The 19,189-nt window shown below is 57.9% G+C and overlaps 4 protein-coding genes across 4 annotated transcripts; 1 reads left to right on the top strand and 3 right to left on the bottom strand.

Moving 5' to 3' along the window:
* Positions 1-2,399: 2,399 nt before the first annotated feature.
* MYCTH_2312474 (uncharacterized protein) lies at positions 2,400-7,542 on the bottom strand. The gene is made up of 2 exons (XM_003667039.1): positions 2,696-7,542; positions 2,400-2,598 (listed from the first exon to the last, which is right to left on the bottom strand). The coding sequence occupies exons 1-2, from the start codon at positions 7,349-7,351 to the stop codon at positions 2,524-2,526; spliced, it is 4,731 nt and encodes a 1,576-aa protein (XP_003667087.1). The 5' UTR covers positions 7,352-7,542; the 3' UTR covers positions 2,400-2,523.
* Positions 7,543-8,538: 996 nt separating this feature from the next.
* On the top strand, positions 8,539-12,246 carry MYCTH_2312471 (uncharacterized protein). The gene is made up of 3 exons (XM_003667038.1): positions 8,539-9,382; positions 9,486-11,246; positions 11,356-12,246. The coding sequence occupies exons 1-3, from the start codon at positions 9,019-9,021 to the stop codon at positions 11,976-11,978; spliced, it is 2,748 nt and encodes a 915-aa protein (XP_003667086.1). The 5' UTR covers positions 8,539-9,018; the 3' UTR covers positions 11,979-12,246.
* Positions 12,247-12,259: 13 nt separating this feature from the next.
* Positions 12,260-14,424, bottom strand: MYCTH_2312467 (uncharacterized protein). The gene is made up of 2 exons (XM_003667037.1): positions 13,629-14,424; positions 12,260-13,513 (listed from the first exon to the last, which is right to left on the bottom strand). The coding sequence occupies exons 1-2, from the start codon at positions 14,056-14,058 to the stop codon at positions 12,315-12,317; spliced, it is 1,629 nt and encodes a 542-aa protein (XP_003667085.1). The 5' UTR covers positions 14,059-14,424; the 3' UTR covers positions 12,260-12,314.
* Positions 14,425-17,330: 2,906 nt separating this feature from the next.
* MYCTH_112491 (MFS sugar transporter-like protein) lies at positions 17,331-18,527 on the bottom strand. Its single transcript, XM_003667036.1, has 2 exons — positions 18,296-18,527; positions 17,331-18,237 (listed from the first exon to the last, which is right to left on the bottom strand). Exons 1-2 carry the CDS (start codon positions 18,457-18,459, stop codon positions 17,343-17,345), a joined length of 1,059 nt encoding a protein of 352 aa, XP_003667084.1. The 5' UTR covers positions 18,460-18,527; the 3' UTR covers positions 17,331-17,342.
* Positions 18,528-19,189: the final 662 nt, after the last annotated feature.

Below are 19,189 nucleotides of genomic sequence, written 5' to 3'. Positions count from 1 at the left end.
TAGGCATGACTTTGCATTAACTTACAACTACTTCACATGGAATCTCCCCCCAGAGAGTTTACTAGTAGTGACCTCCTTCCCCCCCTCCCTCCCCAAAACAAGAAGAATCACGCTCTTGTCCGATATCCAGAGTAGCCGAGGTATGGCATCTCCTGCGGTACCCACAAGCCGAGGGTAGGCCTAGTGAGGTAGGTAGATAGCAACACAAACACACGGTGAGAGCCAGCCATCCCGGTGTGTAGGTGAGGTTAGGTGTGTAAAACGTATGCCCAGCGAGACCAAAGACACCGCCTATTGATGTCTTCAGCTGTACTAATAGGGAGTCCGTGGAAGGCTGGTTCCCTGCTGTCCAAACCCCAACCAGCATGATCGATGTGCCGCAACGAGTCCTCGCGCGCCTAGAACCGTGACCCCCACCCATCACCTTTCCCCGGATCTAAGCCCGCTGGGTCTTCATGGAACGCCAGGGGAGTCTGGTGTGATGACGTATCAACACTCCCACTACCATATCCAGAGGGAAAGAGTCGGAACGCTCTCGCAGTCGGTTGTCCTCTTCTTTTTTTTTTCTCCCCTGATCTCTTTCAGAGTCATTACATGCAGTCTACCGTCTTCCCTGGGCGGTGGACTATCAGAAGTCGGACATGCCTTATCTATAAGCTTGGCGTACGTGATTTACTACCGGGGAATCGAGTGAGATGTACCCGGCACGAACATAGCTGCATCGCTCTAGCGGGTGTGGGTCTTTTGTGCACTTTTCTTCCTCTTTTGTCCGGTTTCGTCACTCGTTCTTGGATTACTGGGACGGAGAATCAATGACCGACCGTGTGCTTGATGACCTCGCGACAGCGACTGGGTAATGTTGGGTCGCTGGGAGGGGTTGGTTTGATGGCAATGACGAGGACGGGAAATTGTCACCTGATCTCGACATGCTATGTAAGGTATGTACCTGGGAATGTACTGTAATCCGTACATACCCCATTAATGACCGATGCATCGCGTGAGGTACGATATCGGGTCTCGGGCTGGCATATCACGGGAACAGGTCAGTTGAGATGGATGGATTCGTTTGTCGCGTCTTCTTCTAGATGGATCCGTGTCAGGTTGGAGCAAGTTGGTAGGTACCTCTGCGCAAGAAATCGACAGCATCGTTCTGGGCCGCCCCTCCCTGCTGCACGTAGCCAAGGTGGGAATCTTTCCTCGTCAGTCAAATGGTTGCTTTTTCAGGCAGGTACTGTACCTGTCTGCCGCCTTCCCGACCTCCGTGCATTTTATGTGGATAGGTATACAATAATGTTCGGTACCTACAAAGAATACATGGTAAGTCAAGGTTGGTTAAGTATATACAGTCAGTACTTCGCAAACACATACATTTCAAGGGAGACATCTTCCTTCCCTGGACGTCGTTTGACCGTGCAACCGCCACCACGAAGACAAAATGGGACCACTGGCTACGTCGGAAGGAACTCTCACTACGCCGAGTCACGAGGCAGGAGAAAACAGGCCGTGGTCAGAACAATCAACCCCCTTCTCCAGGCTCTGGCCCGCGCGCGTGGGCTGTTATGTCACCGTCAGTGGCGTCATAAGCCAGACGCGGTCGCTCCGGCCCTTGCTACGCTTATTCATCTAAAATCTGCCCGATCTATTTTTTATTTTTATTTTTTTCCTTCCAGGGACCCGAAAAAAACATCAAAACTCCCTGCAGCAGGAAACAAACGACTTCACCGATGACGAAGTTAACGCAATCTCCCGTCTCGCAATGACACAGCCGGTGGGGTCCAGGTGTACAGACGGGAGGGAAAAGTAATAATTGGAAAGGGGAAATTGAAAAATGCTAACTAAATTGACTAAACGGACCAAAATGTTCAAAGAAGACAAGAAAACCATAAAAAAAACTTGCGAGATGTTACCGCTGGGGGGTACGACCAGAGTGGCGTGTTATACCCGAGTATACGCTTGTGACCGAGGGGAGTTCAGTCCACGTCAGAACCTTAACATCCTCCCTCGGTTCTGTCTGTACCGATGTACTGAGTAACTGGATGGACATTGCATTCATGTATGCATTTTGTCCAAAATGCGCCCGGGTGATTTGTATGTATGTACTGTACATCTCATAGGTACTCCGTAATACGCACTCGCTCGCTGGGAAATGATAACTCGCCTGTGCTGAGGCAGTTACTGTCCAGCTCACACGTAACCACACACACGCCCGGCTAAGCAGAACGGAAGACGCGGATATCCCAGACGAGCCTTTGAGGACCGGCATGACCACAGCCATCCGGGGGGTTGGTATCAAGTAGATGCAAGTAGCGTAGGAGCCTGATCAGCATCCCTTAGAGAAGAAGAACATCCCTACGCCGTCGTCGGTGAACATAAGAGTGTTCATTGACGAAAGTGTGCCTCGTAACGATGCTGAGGGTTACGTTGCGGTAGCCCATAGCAATAATGAGAAACACTACTTCGACATGTTCTTTTCGTTCCTTTTCCTCCCGTCACTTCCGTTCTCCAGATCCCCACCATCCCTGCTCACGAGGACTCGTTACCCATAACAGCAGCCCTCGCATCGGCATACAGTGGGGTGATGCCCGTCCAGAGTTGGAACTGTGCAAGTAGTATCTCCGTCAGCAAGCCAAGAAGAAAAAAAAAAAGACAAGACCTTAGGTGATTACACCAACTCGGGTGAGATGACAAAACATACCTGATACCACCCCTGCGCAGCAAGCACTTCCAACCCGGGGATCGTCACCCAACCAGCATCCTCGGCCAGCTGCATCAGCGGCGTGTGTCTCGGCGTGTACGCCATCTCGAGCAGCACCCGCGGTTCGCCCTTTTCCTTGCCCGCCGCCCCGCCGCCCTGCAGCGCCGTGACGAGCACTTCGCGCATCCCGGAATCGATAGGCTTGTCGGCGGGGATCGTGCTGATGACGACGGTGGGGAGTTCGTGGCGCGCGGCGACGGCGACGGCGACGGCCTCTTCGCGCGTGGCGAGGTGCTGGATCCGATAGTCGGCGGGGAAGCCGCCGGCCAGCTCTTTCACCCGCTCCGGCGTCCGCGCGACCACGTAAATGGGCGCGTACCCCAGCGAATGCAGCGCGTAGATGGCCGCCCGGGTCGTGCCGCCCGAGCCCACTACCATGCCTGCGCCAGGGGGCGAGGCGACGCCGGCGGAACGGAGCGCAAAGACCATGCCCCTCCAGTCAGTGTTATCGCCGAGGAGGGTCGTCTTGTTGTCACCCTTCGCCGCCGAGGGGATCGGGATGATGGTGTTGACGGCGCCGATGGCGCGCGCGGCCTCGGAGATGTCGTCCAGCAGCGGCACAATGTCGAGCTTGAGCGGGATGGTCACCGAGGCGCCGCCAAAGTGTGGCGCGCGGATAAGGTCCTGGACGTCCGACGCCTTGTCCGTCTCGAAGAGCGAGTAATGGTGCGGCAGGCCGGTGGCGCCGAACAGCGTGTTGTGGAGCGCGGGCGAGCGCGACGAGCTGATGGGCTTGCCGAAGAGATAGAACGACTTGGGCTCGAGCTCGCCAATAAGGGCGAGCGCTTGCCGGATCTCGGTAGCCGAGAGCTGCCCGGGGGCCGCCTTAGCCGGGAGGTCGGGGTGAGAGACTGGCGTCATGAAGCCGTTGAGCACCCTGCTAAGTTTGCCGGCGGGGCCCATGTTGAGAGCGATGATGGGCGTGTCGTGGGCAGCGAGCATCTTTGTCTTGAAGCTGGTGAGGGCAAAGTTATCGCTAATCTCACCGGCCATGCCGACGAGCTTGATGACGTCGCCGTACTGCAGCGCCTTGTTGTAGAAGGGGATCCAGGAACCGTTCCTCCACGACAGCTTCGACTGTGGGTCATGGTGGGACGCGATGATGCGGGTGAAGCCCTTTGACACGGTGACGGCTTCCAGAATGTCGGCCGGCATGGTCACCTCCAAATCGAGGAACTCGACGCCGGTCCGCAGGCCGATCTGGTAGAGCCGGCGAGCCAGCTCGTAGTCGTCATCGGGGAACCTACCCCCCTGACTAACCGTGCGCACCGTGTAGACGATCGGGATCTTGGCTACCGACCGGAGAAGGGCGACCTGGTGAGCGACGAACTCGGGGTCGTAGCTCTCCAACAAGTCCACGCGCAGTTCCACCGCATCGGACCCTACCACGGCCCCGGGAATGATATCCAGGGCTGTAGAGATATTCGGCACGGTCAACGAGACGAAGAAGCTGTGCTTCTTCTTGCGGACCTCTTCCAGGTGCCTGGACCGGCCGCAGATGACGGAAAGGAACCGGCTGAAGTCGACGGGTGGGCCTCGGAGCGCCTCGGAGCCATCCAGGTGAGGGCTGTGGTACTGGAAATTGCTGCACTCCTCGAACCACGGTTTTCGGCGGTAGTAGACCTCGCGGATGTTTTCCGAGTAGGCGGGGCGGGTCTTGTCCCTCATGAGGTACTCGACGACCTGGTCGGTATCGCGGTGTACCATGAGGACACAGCCGCCGCTCTTGTGGTATGAGATGAGCAGCTTGCGCGCCTCCTCGGTCTCGACGATGCCGCCGCCGCAGGAGAAGATGTATCCCTTGGACTGGTTCTTGATGACGTCCTCGAGGAGCTCGAGCTCGGCCTTCCTGAAACCTTCCCAGCCGCGCTCGCCCCGGATGATTTCGGGAATGGTCATGCCCTCTCTCCTTTCCAATTCGACATCCAGATCGACCAGAGGCCTCTGCAGGATCTCGGACATCCACCGACCAGCCGTAGACTTGCCCGCGCCGCGCATGCCGATGATGAAGATCGACCGGTCCGTGCCCGAGCCGGATGGCTGTACGACCTGCTTCTTGGTCGGGTCCTCTTCCCCGGCAAGGTGGACCTTGAAGGCCTGGGACAGGATGTCCCACCACCCTGGCCAGGTCTTCGCGGTGCACTCACGTTCGAGGATCAGAACGCGGTGCGGCGCGGCGGTGGCGAGAACGCTGAAGCTCATCGCCACGCGGTGATCGTCATAGCAGTAGACCCCGTCGGTCGGGTTCTGCAGTTCTTGGTACGGCTTCCCGGTCACCTCGATGCCGTCTTCGAGCTCGTTACAGTGGACGCCGAATTTCGCGAGCTGGTCCTTCATGGCTGCGATCCGGTTGCATTCCTTGACGCGCTGGTTGGCGATGCCGGTGATCCGGGTAGTGCCCGAGGCGACAGCGGCGAGAACAGAGGCAGTCAGGAAAGCGTCGGTCATGGGCTCCATGTCGACGTGCTCGATTGCCTTGAGCGTTCCGATGGGCGGTCCGGTAACGGTGGTCGAAGTCTCCGTCTGCTCGACGGTGCATCCCATGGGGCGGAGCACCTCGACGGCGAAACGGGCATCGCCCTGGAGGGAGGCGGAGCCGATGTTCGGAATGGTGCAAGTAGTGCCGGTGATGGCGGCAACGGCCAAGGGGTAAGTAGCCGAGCTGGCGTCGCTTTCGACGACGTAGTCGGCAGGGTTCTTGTAGACGCCCTGTGGGATGTGGTAGGTATTGGGGTCCTCGGACGATCTCTCGACGTTGATGCCGAACGAGGCCATCATGGCGATGGTCATGTCGATGTACGGCTGCGAGATGGGCTTGCCGCCGACGAGCCGGAGCGTGACGGGCTTGTGGGCGTAAGGAGCAGCCATCAAGATGGACGAGACGTACTGCGAGGAAACGGTGGCGGCGAGTTCGATCAACCCACCGGCGAAGCCGGCATTGGCATCCACCTGGACCGGCAGGCTCTTCTCCTTTTCCAGGTACTTGACGCCGACGCCGTTGGCGCGGAGGGCATCGACGAGCGGGCCGATGGGCCTGACCTTCATCCGCGCGTTGCCCGTCAGGACGGTGGAAGAGACGGAGGTTGGCGAGCAGAGGGCCACGACGGACGTCAGGAAGCGCGAAGCGGTGCCGGCGTTGCCGAGGTACAGAGGCTCGGCGCTGGCCTTGAGCTTGCCGCCCTTACCCTTGACGACGAGGACCTCTCCGGCATCTTCCCAAGTATAAGTCGCACCTTCGAGCTGGGCAATGGCGGTGAGCATGTATTGCGTGTCGTCCGAGTGGAGGAGCCCGTGGATGCGCGTGGTGCCCTCTCCCAGGGCAGCCAGGATCAGGGCGCGGTTGGAGATGCTCTTGGAGCCGGGCGGGGTCACGCTGACAGAGAGGTTCTCCGGGACGCCGGGGGTGACGCGGATCGAGGGCGACAGGACGATGCGGATGGCGCGGTCGTCGACCACGGTGGCCTTGGGCTCGTAGGTCTTGCCGATGGCCGAGAGCAGCACGATCTTCTTCTTGGAGCCCTCGTTCTTCTTGTCGACGGCCATCTTCTGGAGCAGGACGTCGACGGGGCACTCCTTGCTGGCCGACAGCTTGGCGATGCGCTTGTCGTGGACGGAGGTGGGCAGGTCGTAACTCGCGATGCACTTGGTCAGGCGGGCGACAGCATCCGGACGGAGGACGCCGAGGAAGCGGGCGAGCTCGGCCTCCTTGACCATGCCGATGGCGACGCACTCTCCGTGGAGGACCTGGGGCGCAAGGATGGCCTCGTAGGCGTGGCCGATGGAGTGGCCAAAGTTGAGCAGGTTGCGGAGGCCGCCCTCGCGCTCGTCCGCCGAGACCACCTGAGCCTTGACCCCGGCCGAACCTAGCACGATGCGCTTGAGGATGTGGCGGATGGGGGCGAGGCGGGCAGAGGGGCTCGAGCCCTTGGAGCGGATGGCCTCGAGGATCGCGGGCGCGTTCTCCTCGAGGGCGGTGAACTCGGCCTCGTTCCAGATGGCGGCCGTCTTGATCACCTCAGCCATGCCGTTGATGAACTCGCGGACCGGCAGGGTCTCGAGGAAGGCCAGGTCGATGTAGATGCGCTTCGGCTGCCAAAAAGCGCCAATCAAGTTCTTTCCCATGGGCACGTCGATGGCCGTCTTGCCGCCGATGGACGAGTCCACCATGGAGAGGAGCGTGGTGGGAACCTGGACGAAGCGGACGCCGCGCATGAAGGTGGCGGCGACGTACCCAATCATGTCCCCGATGACGCCGCCTCCGAGGGCGATGATGACGGTGTCGCGGGTGCACGTGTGCGAGAGCATCCAATCCTCGATCTCGGCCTTGGTCTCGCGGCCCTTGGAGTACTCGCCGGGCGGGATGGCGTAGGTGAGCAGGCGGACATCTTTCGGTGCGGCGGCTTCGAAGACGGCCTGGAAGGGAGGAACGTAGGTATGGTAGAGGTTCGTGTCGGTGATGAGGACGTAGGTAGACGACGGCAGGTTCTGGAGCAGGTCGTGAGTCACAAAGTTCAGCCAGATTCCGTGGTCGACGACGATGTCCTCTTTGCCGAGAATCGCGATCCGCGTCGGACCCGAGCTGCTGGTGCCCGCCATGGTTGTCAGACTGTGCCTGAGGGCTCGACTGCGCCCAGCATGCGCCTGCGGTCTGTTAGTTTCCCAGGCCGGTTTCGTGGGCGGTGCGGTGCGGTGCGGTGCGCTTAGGCGAGCTGCGATTTCGGGATCGGGTGTTAGTTTAAATTTCAGGTGGGCAGGCAGGCGGCAGCTCTTCCGTCGCGGGGAAAAAAAAAACAAGCGGATCCCGCGTTCTCGGAGCAGCGACAATCGGGCATCATGATGCCCTGTGCGTTGGTGACACAGCAGGCTTGGCTCCAGAAAAAGCCAGAAAAATACGGCGTAATTGAAGGAACAATTCGCAGTCTCAGGGCGAGTCTCTGCATGTGCCTGCAACGCAGGTTTGAAACATCTGGCTTGGTTTGAGTGCATGTATATACAAAAATTGAATACAAGAGGAGAGCAACCAAGGTACTGTTAGATTCTGAGCAGGAGCCTCTGTGCGTGTGTGCGCGCGTGTGTGTATGCACTCTCAGGCCGTTCTGTCTCAACTTGAGAGAGAAATCATGCGCGGACCAAGGAAACACAGAAACTAAAGGTCTACCGCCGTCGTGTCCAACTAGTCCGCTCAGCGTGGCCCGGCGTAATGCTTTAGATGACCTTCCGGGTGACTGAAGAGCCGCTGTCGGAGCTGCCAATGGTGGGGTTCTGCAAAAGCGGCATGGCGGGGCATCTGTTGAGCTGCCTGTGGGGCATGTCAATGTCAATTGACCACGTCGACCCAACCGCCTTTCTCTTCCCCACCCTCCTGAGCCGTGTTTCGAGCTTGGCACAACACCATTTTGGTAGTTTTACTAAGGTTTTTACCGCAGCTTCCCACCGCTTCGCCGTACATTTGATGGTTCCTGCGTATACTGTATGCATGCACACAGAGCGCCGAAGCGCTGTCGACCTTGGGTTATTCTAGACTCTCCTCTACGAAGGAGTAATATGATAAAGAGTGCGCGCGCGAGAGAGGAGAATTTAAGATTAATAGAAAGCGAGGAATAAAGCCAGCATAGATGACAAGCCACCCGAGAAACCAGGTTGGTCAGGCCACCTATGAACACCCCGAGAAACACAGTCGCCAGCCGGAAGCGAAACTGCATCAAATCATTGACTGCTCTGGCCCACGTTGGTTCGCCTCGGTCACCGCGAATCTTGGCAAACTGCGCGAATGCTCATGCTGTCTACATAGTACAACGAATTGTCCCGCATTACGCTTTGCACATAGCCGATATCGTGTCGTGACCCACCCGCTACTTCCAGTTCCACTTCGCGTGGCTTCCCCAGAGCATTATCCCGCAGCCACAACAGGCAACAAGCAGGCAGCAAGACGTCCTTGAAGAATCTCGACCCTGACTAGTGAACCATGTGAACCATGTGAACCAAAACATGCCCAGTCGACGATAGAAAGCATAACTTGAATGCAGGGCCCCCCGTGGTCTGTTGCCTGGAGCTGATGACGGGGTTTCGGCTTCTGCTTCGACTGAAGCACACAACTTATGAATCTGAAGATAAAGCCGCCGAGATCCGCTCTCTCCATGGACTCGGATGGATTGAGTCGTCAAGCTCCTTTTCCAATCGTTTCCAATCGTCCTCGAGCTCATTAATCCTGCCCGCATCGTCCCCTACATTGTCTCTTGCTTGCCGTGACCAGGCTTTCCACCATGGCGACTCCCAAATCAGTCCTCTCCAAGACGCTGCAGAGCATCACGCTCAGCAAGATTCGCGAGCTGGAATCGCGCCGCAAGTCGTACGAGGACCGCAAGCGTGTGTATCTGGCCAAAGCCGACGCCGCCGTCGACGAACGGGACCGCCTCGCCTGCCTTCTCGAGGCCGTGAAGGAACTATGCCCAGCCGCATCGAAAGATGCCGAGTTCAAGAATGTCCAGCGTTGGTTGGACCAGTCGCGCTATGACGCCTCGATCCCCGTGTCTAAGCTGGATAGCTTCAGCCGCCAGCTCCGCGGCAAGCTTGACATCCAGAGCCGCAAGTTGGACTTGGCCCATCTGTACTCGCGCCTCCTAACTGGTATGTAACACACATCCATACACTAAGCCTCCCTGCCATGTTTTTGGTTTTGTCACCCGTTCTAGGAATATCTTGTTTTTCTTGTTCTGACTTGCGCCTGTAGAATGGATGGATCAGCCCGTCACCGACCCGTTGCCAGCCTCGGCCGACGATCCGGACGAAGACTCGTTTGAGCTTATCGAACGTCAACGGCAGCGGCTGAGCGAGCTCGTCGACAAGTTTGAAACCGTCGTGTTCGAGCCGCTCGAGACGGATGAGGTCGAGATCCGCAGCTTCCTCGACGACCTGTTTTCGGACGAGGCGAGCCAAAGAGAGCTGAAAGAGCTGCGCGACAGGATCGCCAGGGAGAGCACAAAGTTCGCTTCCGAGACTGCTCCCTTCACCCAGGAGTCCCTCACCAGCTGCATCAAGGGGCTCCTGACCGAGGATATCCTCAGCGACGAGAAGCAGGCCATCCTGCGCGACTTTCTCGAGAGCGATGTGGCCAAGTCGGAGATCGCCGATGTCTTGAACATGCGGTTTTCCGACCTGAAGCAGTGGCACTGGGACGCCGGAGAGGACGGTATTCGTGTCATGCCCCGCCGCGGCCTCAACGGCAAGTACCGGATATGGGCCGACGACGATATCCTGCAAATGATCTTCGTCCAATATATCGGCATCAGACTCTGTAACATGCTCAAGCCGGCTCTGAAGAACTTCATGAACGCCGTGTGCTTGCGGGATCTTGAGGGCCACATGGCGCCCTCGGCAGCCGACTCCAATAGGAGGTGGTTCTACCTGGGTACCAAGGGGACTTATGGCGGGTCTATGGAGGTACGGCGCAAGTCGGACTACATCAATACGTTCCTGCTCTCGCAGCTGCCCGCCACCGAGACATCACTATACGATGGCGGTGTCGGATACGACGACGATAAGGACGACGACGATGATGATGACGATGGTGGTGCGAAGAACGTGAAGGAGGTGGACGTGAGCTACAACCCGCCGAAACGGTCTGGGATCAAGCAGCAACTATTGCGCTACCTCACCGCAGAGCTGATGGTCCATCGGCTGCGAAATGTCACGTACGACACCCGCGAAGGCCCCGGGCACGGCGTCGCCCTGGTCCAGACCGATCTGCAGTGGTATGCCACCGGTCTCCCGCACAGCACAATCTTTGCCGTTATGCGCTACGTCGGCTTCGGGCAGGACTGGATCGACTTCTTCAAGAAGTACCTCGAGTCTCCCCTGAACCTGGACGCCGCCTCGGACAACCGGCCGCAGCTCGGCCCCCGTATCCGCAAGAGGGGCGTCCCCATGGCGCACTCGTCGGAGAAGTTCACGGGGGAGCTGGTGCTGTTCTTCATGGATCTCGCCGTCAACCGCAAAACCGGCATGCTGTTGTACCGCCTGCACGACGATATCTGGCTCGTCGGCGAGCCGGAAAGGAGCGCCCAGGCTTGGGAGTGCATGCAGTCGTTCGCCAGGGTCTTTGGCCTCGAGTTCAACAAGTCCAAGACCGGGTCCGTCTACCTCCCTGGCTCGGCCAAGAGGGATCCGACCATTGCCCGAACACTGCCTGTTGGCCCTGTCCGGATAGGCTTCCTATGTCTGGACCCCAAGACGGGCAAATGGGGCATCGACGACAAGCTGGTAGCGGCGCACGTCGACCAGCTCAAGAAGCAGCTCTCCGAGTGTAACAGCGTGCTGTCGTGGGTCCAGACATGGAACAGCTGCATCGGCCGTTTCTTTAGCCACACCTTTGGCGAACCTGCCTACTGCTTCGGGCGCGAGCATATCGACGCGGTCCTGGACACGTATCGCCTTATGATGAAGAGGTTGTTCCCTGGCTCAGATGGCAAGGAAGGAAGCGTCGTCGAACACAGTAAGCGAAATTTGACCCCCATATATACATATATATATTTGCGCCTACTGTGTATATGGGTTTGCTCTCTGTGCAGTACACTAACCACCCCAATCCCCCCCCCTTCTAGTCAAGGGCATGATCCAGGATCGCTTCGGAGTCTCGAACTTACCGGATTCATTCATCTACTTGCCGGAACAGCTGGGAGGCCTGGGGCTCCGGAACCCCTTCGTCGGCTTGTTCCTGGTTCGCAACAAAATCACCGAGAGCCCTGAAGAGGTAATCGTGGACTTTCTGAGGAGAGAGCGGGAAAAGTACCTGGAAGAAAAGAAGAACTTTGAGAGCCTGGACGACCTGGAGCGGCATCAGCGGCTGCGCCGATGTTTCCTGAACGACGAGGATGCCAGGGAAAGAGTCATTTCGGATTCGGATATGACGAGCTTCTTCTCGCTCGAAGAATATTCCCGCTACCGCGAACGATGGAGCTCCGACTTCCTAAAGACCTTCGAGAAGCTGATCTGCGTTCCGGAGATGGAGGGCATCGCGCTGAGCAAGGAGGTAGAGAGCGGGCTGAGGGAGTTCCTCGCCAACAGTGTCCGGCTCGACGCCGAGAAGAAGTGGCTCCTCCAGCTCTACGCGAAAGAGCTGCTCGAGAATTTTGGCGGGCTCAACCTGGTCGACAAGAAGTTCCTGCCTGTCGGCGTGCTGACCATGATGAGGGGCAAGAAGGTCAGCTGGAACATGGTTCTATGAGCCCGTGCGCGCGAAAGAGCGCGCCGTAGTCTGGGAAGCAACCAAGAATGTAGACATATGCCGTCGCTAAATCATGCACGACCTTCTATCATACACAGTACACGCTGTTGGGTCTTTTTTTTTTGTCCGCTCGCCCCGGGATTGCTTATCTGCCCAACCGAGCCTCCATCCCACGAGAGTTTGAGCGCGGCATACACACGTCCCCCTTCCTCCCCCGGGAGTTCCCTTCCCGTCTCCTCCCTTTTTTTTTTTTTTTTTTTTTTTTTTTTTTTTTTTTTTTTGCCTGGAATCACGAGTCACAGGTCCGCCGGCCCAGGCTCATAATCATACTCATGCTCATACCCCACCATCGGCCGCCGATCTCTCCCCGTTGAGATCGAAGCGACCGCGAACCAAGTCGGCCTTTGCCGGGCTGACGCTCGGCTGCCGGTACCACAGCTTGTGCCCGGCCCACAGGAGCACAAACAGAATCAGGCTGATGTATGCCGCGAAGAAGTCGCTCACGTTCCAGTGGACGAAGGCGGTGAAGCCCTGCGTCAGGGTGATGAGGACGTTGAAGAAGAGGCCGTAGATGGCCGTGTACGGCTGGAAGCGCGACACGTACGGCAGCTCGGAGCGCGGGATGCCCTGGGCCTTGAGCGCGCGCATGAAGGCCAGGTGGGACAGGCAGGTGCTCGCCCAGGTGGTCAACCCGGCCACGCCGCTAATGTTGAGCAGCCAGTTGAACACCTTGCCGCCGTCCTCGGACAGGTTGAGGAAGCCGAGCAGGCCGAACGCGGCGGTGCCGCCGACCGCCCACACGGGGATGCCCCACCGGTTCGTCCTCTTGAAGATGGCGGGCGCCTGGCCCTCCTCGGCGAGCGCCAGCAGCACGCGGCTGCCCGAGTAGACGTTGGAGTTGGCGGCCGAGAGCACGGCCGTCAGGAGGACGGCGTTGATGATGTCGGGCAGCACCTTGACGCCGGCGCGCCGGGCGGCGATGACGAGCGGCGAGGCTGACGCGTTGGACGAGTCGCTGAGCAGCTCCCGGTCGGACGAGGGCACCACCATGGTGATGAGGAGCATGGTCACGACGAACAGGAGCATGATGCCCCAGTACGTGACGCGGATCGCCTGGGGCACCGTCTTGCGCGGATCGCGGGCCTCGCCGGCGCCCACGCCGACCAGCTCGGCACCCTGATACGACACCGAGGCCTGGATCATGACCGCCCAGAAGCCGACGAACTTCCCGATCCCGCCGGGGACCAGGTACTCGTTGAAGGCGCCCGGGTCCTTCCAGAACCGGAAACCCAGGACACCCTCCTGACCGACACCGGCGGCGACGCAGATGGCAAAGATGATGAAGCCGACGATGGTGATGACTTTGAGGCTCGACAGCCACATCTCAAGCTCGCCGTAGATGCCGACCGGGAGGTGGTTGACGACGGTGAAGACGACCCAAAAGATGGCGATGATGATGCCGATGTTCAGGTCGTGATTCCAGTACTGGATGATGAGGCCGGCGGCAACGAGTGAGAGGGCATAGGTGGTGGCCCCTGTTGGCAAACAAACATGCGTGTCAGTACCACCGACCATCATCCGCGTCATAACGCAGAAAATGCGAAAGGGGGCCGGGGGGGGGGGGGGGAAGAGGTAGAACAACCAACTTACAGCCAAACCAGTACAGCCACCCGACCGCGAAGCCCAGGCTCGGATCAACAAATCTCGTCGCATAGGCCGAGAATGCCCCTGCCGTGGGGATATAGGTCGCCATTTCTCCCAGGCAGACCATCACCGACCACAAGATGGTCCCGACGAACATGTACGAGATCAGACACCCGGCCGGGCCGGCCTTGACCAGGGCCGTGCCGGTGCCCAGGAAGAAGCCGGTGCCGATGGTGCCGCCAATGGCGATGAAGTTGAGGTGCCTCCCGGAGAGCTGACGCTGCAGCTCGCCCTGCTGCGCCGAGTCGGCGTCGCTGGCGCCCTTCTCGCCCGTCTTCTTGCTCTTCTCGCCGCCGACGGCGTATGCCGTCGACCCGATGACGCCAACGTCCTCCCCGGAGGACGTCCAGTCCCCCGGAACCGCGCTGGCCTTCATAGGGGCCTTGTCTGGCGGCGCCCTGGGAGCTCTGCGTACTCGTTGTCGGCTTGGCCTCGGTGGGGGCGGTCCGGCGTGAGAGGTTGACGAGGCTGGCGAGCTATGGCAGATAAGGAGGACTTGGCGGAAAGAAAAAGAGGGGGAGGAGGTTCGAGTTATCGACGCGTCCCAACCGTGGCGCGTGATACTATGCGCGCAACGGCGTCCAGCAAGCGACCGACCACCCAGATTAGACGAGCCTGACAGGACGGGGGAACGGTGGAACAGCAGCTGAAAGTAACGCCGAGATGAAAAGTTGTCTGTTGGAACCCCCCCCTCCCCTCCTTTCCGCGAGGGAAGTCAGAAACTCAACAGGAAAAAAAAATTGTTGTTCTTGTGGATACCTACCTACCCTACTCCGTACTCCGTATCCGCCATGTCAAATACCCTCAGATCCCGACTACCGAAGAGCTCCCCCGGTGGTACATACAAAAAAAAATTCAACGGCAGCAACAGCGTACTAGTACGGCAAAGTGGCGTCCGATGACGAAGTGAGCGAATGAGCCGTGACCCGCAAAGACCCTGAATCCAACTGGGATGAGCCCAAAGTGCAACAACAACCCAACTGCTGCTTTCCAACGACTGCGACAGAAACTTCGGACAGAATAGGACTGTCTAGATGAAACCAGAAAAGAGGCTCAGGTAAGCACAACCCTGTCTGTTGAGAATCGCTTCTCCAGCGCTGTGGACCTTGAGTGGGTGATGGTTACCGAATCCGTGTTGGATAACCTCGTTGTTGGATGGCACAAACGACACGGGACAGGAAATTCAGGGGTATCAACAATTCAACTCAACTGCTCTGCAAATGTTGTTATGAACAGACGAACAAACGACGAACGAACGAACAGACCCTTTACCAACTGCCTGCATTCATCTGAACTTATCCCACCAGCATCGCCAAAGCAAAAAAAAGGCACATCGAGCAGAATTTTTTTTTTCTCTTCTGTTCCTTTCTCGTTTTGGCCCCGATTTTTGCCATCGCATACCGAGCAAGTTGCCGCATCCGAGCCTTGGAACCACACAAACCACCGAAATGCCGACGGTACCCAGTTCGGGCTAAGCCCAGACCCTGCCCGCTGGCCCCCACGGACCGGAACACCCAAGAGAGAGAAAAAAAGAAATGCACGGAACCAAGCCAAGGCCCTTATCTCCTTAATCGACCGAACCCACTAGCGTAACAACCCACCACTGCCGTACACTACATACCTTGCATACCAATGCGTATCGTACTGTACGAGTATGTATGTACATACCTTAACATACCCACCTATCGAAAGTTTCTTCGAGAAGTAAACTACTGCGTAAGCTACGGAGTAATCCGTACATCCCACGCGCTCACGCACACCGATGAGGCCTGCTGACAGAGATCCCAAAAACGCAACCCGTTCCCCACACCAGGCCACCGACCACACCACGGGAAAACCTCGCTTTGAATTGAAAAAAGGCAACAGCAACAACACACCACCATCCGCAGCGCAGCCGGAGAGGAGCGGAGGGGGAGGAGGGGAGGGGACCGGAGGCTCCCGAAGCCAGCCAGCCATCTCCGAGGACGCCACATACATAACTACCACTCAAGTACGGCCGGCCGGCGGCAGATCAGGTGCATACTGTAAGTAGTAGTATTCCATGCATGCATGCCGAAGAGTCTCGCCTCGCCGAAGGAAGAGCGAAATCGTATGTTGGGGTGCTCCGCATCCCGTACATACATAACATCATCACCCCATTCAGCCCAAGGAAAAAAAAAAAAAGACCTTTCTCGAACATCTTCGAGGGCGCTGAAGCCCCCGACACGGTCGCAGCCGACCTGCCCTATTCGATGTTTTGGTAGTCTTTTTTTGGCATGCGGTTATATATGTACATATATACAGTACCTTGAGCAAGGCAAAGGAGGTAAACGTGGTTCTTCATGTTCAGCAGGAAAATCTATTTCGTGCACTAGTGTACGGAGTAATCCGTACTCCGTACTGCGTACTAGTAAAAAAAAACGCAACAGCCGGGCCCCACTGCGGATCGCGGCAGTAGCACCGGTATGTCTCTTGCGTAGCTCCTTGCCAAGGAGATCCCGTACTTGTGCCGATCCACGCAGATGCTCGAACGGTGACGCCGGAGTCTTGCCGAGGAACCGCCAAGCCTAACCCGAGCTGGCAAAGACATGGATCCCTTTCTCAAATGTGGCAACCTCGTGTCAACAACAGTTTATGTTTTACTCTACATCTCGTGCTTGCTGACACATTCTCTCGCGCCTTTCCTGTTCGACGCGAACCAATCATGACAGACGTCCCCTGTGCTGAATTGGGTTGGTGTGGAGATGACGCAAATAACATCGATTGCCGCCTAAGCTGCTGCAGAGCAAACTTAACCACCCTGCTGTAAACTAGTTTTTGATGGTATCATACAGAGACAAGGTGACCAGCACCAGAGAGTGGATGCCGCAAGCCCAAAAGCAAACCGAATAATAATACCGCAACCCCTCACTGATGATAGGACAAACACGTGTCAAAAACCACATATGCTGTAGGCTCAAGACCCCAGTACTTGTTGTGTATGCATGGACCGTAGCAAGACGAGCTCCGTGACGCCAGGCCTTTTTTTTTCAATGCACAATTTCCCAGAATGTGCTTCTCTTCAGGGAACTTCCATATGCTCCTCTTCATGGGACGAATGTTGCCGCGATGGCCGACCGCTCGAATCGGTGGCCTCCGGTAGCTTGTCGTTCCACTTGCTGCTGGTAATCGGGTTGACATGCATCAGGTACATTGTGTCAATCTCCTCGAGGCTCCGGTCCTTGCTTTCGATGAGGAAGAAGAACACGACGAGGACAAGCGCTGCGCAGCAGCCCGCAAACACCAGGCCGTAGAGATAGTCGATAGCGTCCGTGATGAAGCGCGTGAAGAAGCTCATCAGGAAGTTCCAGAGCCAGTTGCTCGCCGTGGCGAGCGCCATGGCCGGGGCGCGGTACTTGGCGGGGTAGAGCTCGGCGACGACAGTCCAGACGAGGGGACCCCAGGTCGTGGCGAAAGCGACAATGAACAGGCACGAGAAGACGATGAGAACATTGCCGGCCTGGGGGGTGTTGGCAGGGTTCACCGGGTCGAGCTTGAAGTGGCCGACAAAGGAATAGACCAAGAAGCACACCATCATCCAGAGAGCACCGGCTATGAGAGCGTTTCTCCGGCCGCACTTCTTCACCACGTAGAGGCCGCCAAAGGTGCAGAAGACATTTACAGACCCAAGGATGATCTGAGTCACGTAGCTGTCGCTAAGGCCCGTGGCCCTGAAGATGGTGGTCCCGTAGTAGAAGAAGAAGTTGGCACCGGTGAGTTGTTGTCCGGCCTGCCAAGCTTGTTAGTGACTTTTCCCTTGGCTAAGAGACGGGCGTCGAGAACACTAACCTGCAAGGTGATACCCAGCAGAGTCCGGTAAAACATGCGAGGGCCCGTGAAGATCTCATACCAGCTGGTGGCCGCGCCAGCCCTCTCCTCCTCGAGCTTGGTGCGAATGTCGTCAATCTGCTGGTTGACGGAGGGAGCGTCGGTATCCAGACCGGCCAAGCGGGCGATGGTGCGGCGGGCCTCGTCTTCGCGGCCCTTGCGGTACGCGAAGCGAGGAGACTCGGGCAGCAAAAGGATACCGCCGCCCAGAATTAGCGACCAGAGGAACGACAGGCCGTTGGGAATGCGCCAGGATGCCGAATTCGTCATATTGTGAGTTCCATAGTTGACCATCTCGGCGGTCCAGATGCCGAGCGTGATAAAGAGCTGATAGGTAGAGATAAGGACGCCTCTGAGAATGGCAGGGCTGGACTCGGACTGGTACATGGGGACCGCAACCGAGAGCGAGCCGATGCCGAGGCCAGTGACGAGGCGGCCGACAGCAAACTGGGCCCAGACAGACTTGGACGAGATTTCAATGATGTTGCCGACACAGCAAAACAGAGCGGACACCGAAATGGCCATGCGGCGACCAAGACTATCGGCAATGTTGCCGGCGATCAAAGAGCCGAAGAGGCAGCCAGCGGGGAGGAGGCCGACAATGGCACCCTGGCGAGGGGCGCTGAAGTCATAGGCTCCCGTGTCAGGGTTGTACTCTCCGAAGCGGCGGCCGTAGTCCTCCATGTCGAAAAAGCCCGAGATCTGACCGCTGGAGTTGCAATCAGCCAAGAGTCCGAATGTGAATGGTGGCAGCCTGGCTTGCTTACCTGACATAACCAAACATGAAGCCACCAATACTGGCCACAGCGCCGAGGAACAGGGCAATGGCCGTGATTTTCTGCTCGGCAGCTATGGTGGCCGCCGACGGCGGCTCTGGCTTCGCTGGTGTGCCATGCTCGGCCGTTGGGTTTTGGAAGCGTTTAAATGCCATCGTCTTGTCAATTCTGTTTCTGTGGTAAAAGGAGTCTGGTGGCTAGTCAAGGGACCACAAGGTCTCCCTCATAAAGACACAGGTGTACGAGAACAAAACCCAGAAGGTAAAACGTTGAGAAGCCGGGGCGGTTTGCGATGCTATTATATCCGAAGTGGTGGAGTGAGAGCAGAGAGCGCCCATGACGGCCCAGACCCCGGGTTAAAAAAGGAAAACATGGGAGTTCCGGTCAGCTGAACATGCGGGCTCCAAAACTTGGAGAAGGAGAGGAAGGCGCGAGGAGACGAGGGGCCCCATGGAGTCGAGTCGCAGGAGCGGAGAGCATCTGCCTCGTGCAGGAGCGGGCCTGCCGAAAGTGGAGGCTCCGACCCTCGTGGTTGCGCCTTCCCGAGCCAAGCTGAGACGCTTGGAAGCATCCCTGTGAGAGCCAACCTGCGTCGAACTCGGAGAAACTTTCACGTAGTGTACAGCGGTATCTGTAACATTGCATATCACGGTAGTTGCAGCTTCGCCACCAGAAAGACCCGCCAAACATGGCTTGTTAACAGCATGGCTTAACGTCATCGTCAACGGGCGGTGGGGTGACGTTATCGGGCCGTTGCCCATCGGAATTGGCGGAGATCTCCTGCGGCTCCGTCGCGGTGGACCAGGGTGGAGCTTCCAGGCACAACACAACCCTGCAGATCTGGATATCCCGCGGCGACGTCGCCCGCCAAACTGCCCACGACAT

The sequence above is a fragment of the Thermothelomyces thermophilus genome, chromosome 7 (assembly GCF_000226095.1).
Source record: "Thermothelomyces thermophilus ATCC 42464 chromosome 7, complete sequence".
Taxonomy (NCBI): Eukaryota; Fungi; Ascomycota; class Sordariomycetes; order Sordariales; family Chaetomiaceae; genus Thermothelomyces; species Thermothelomyces thermophilus.
Note: the sequence above shows the minus strand (reverse complement) of the source record. Positions and strands in the feature narration are given on the sequence as shown.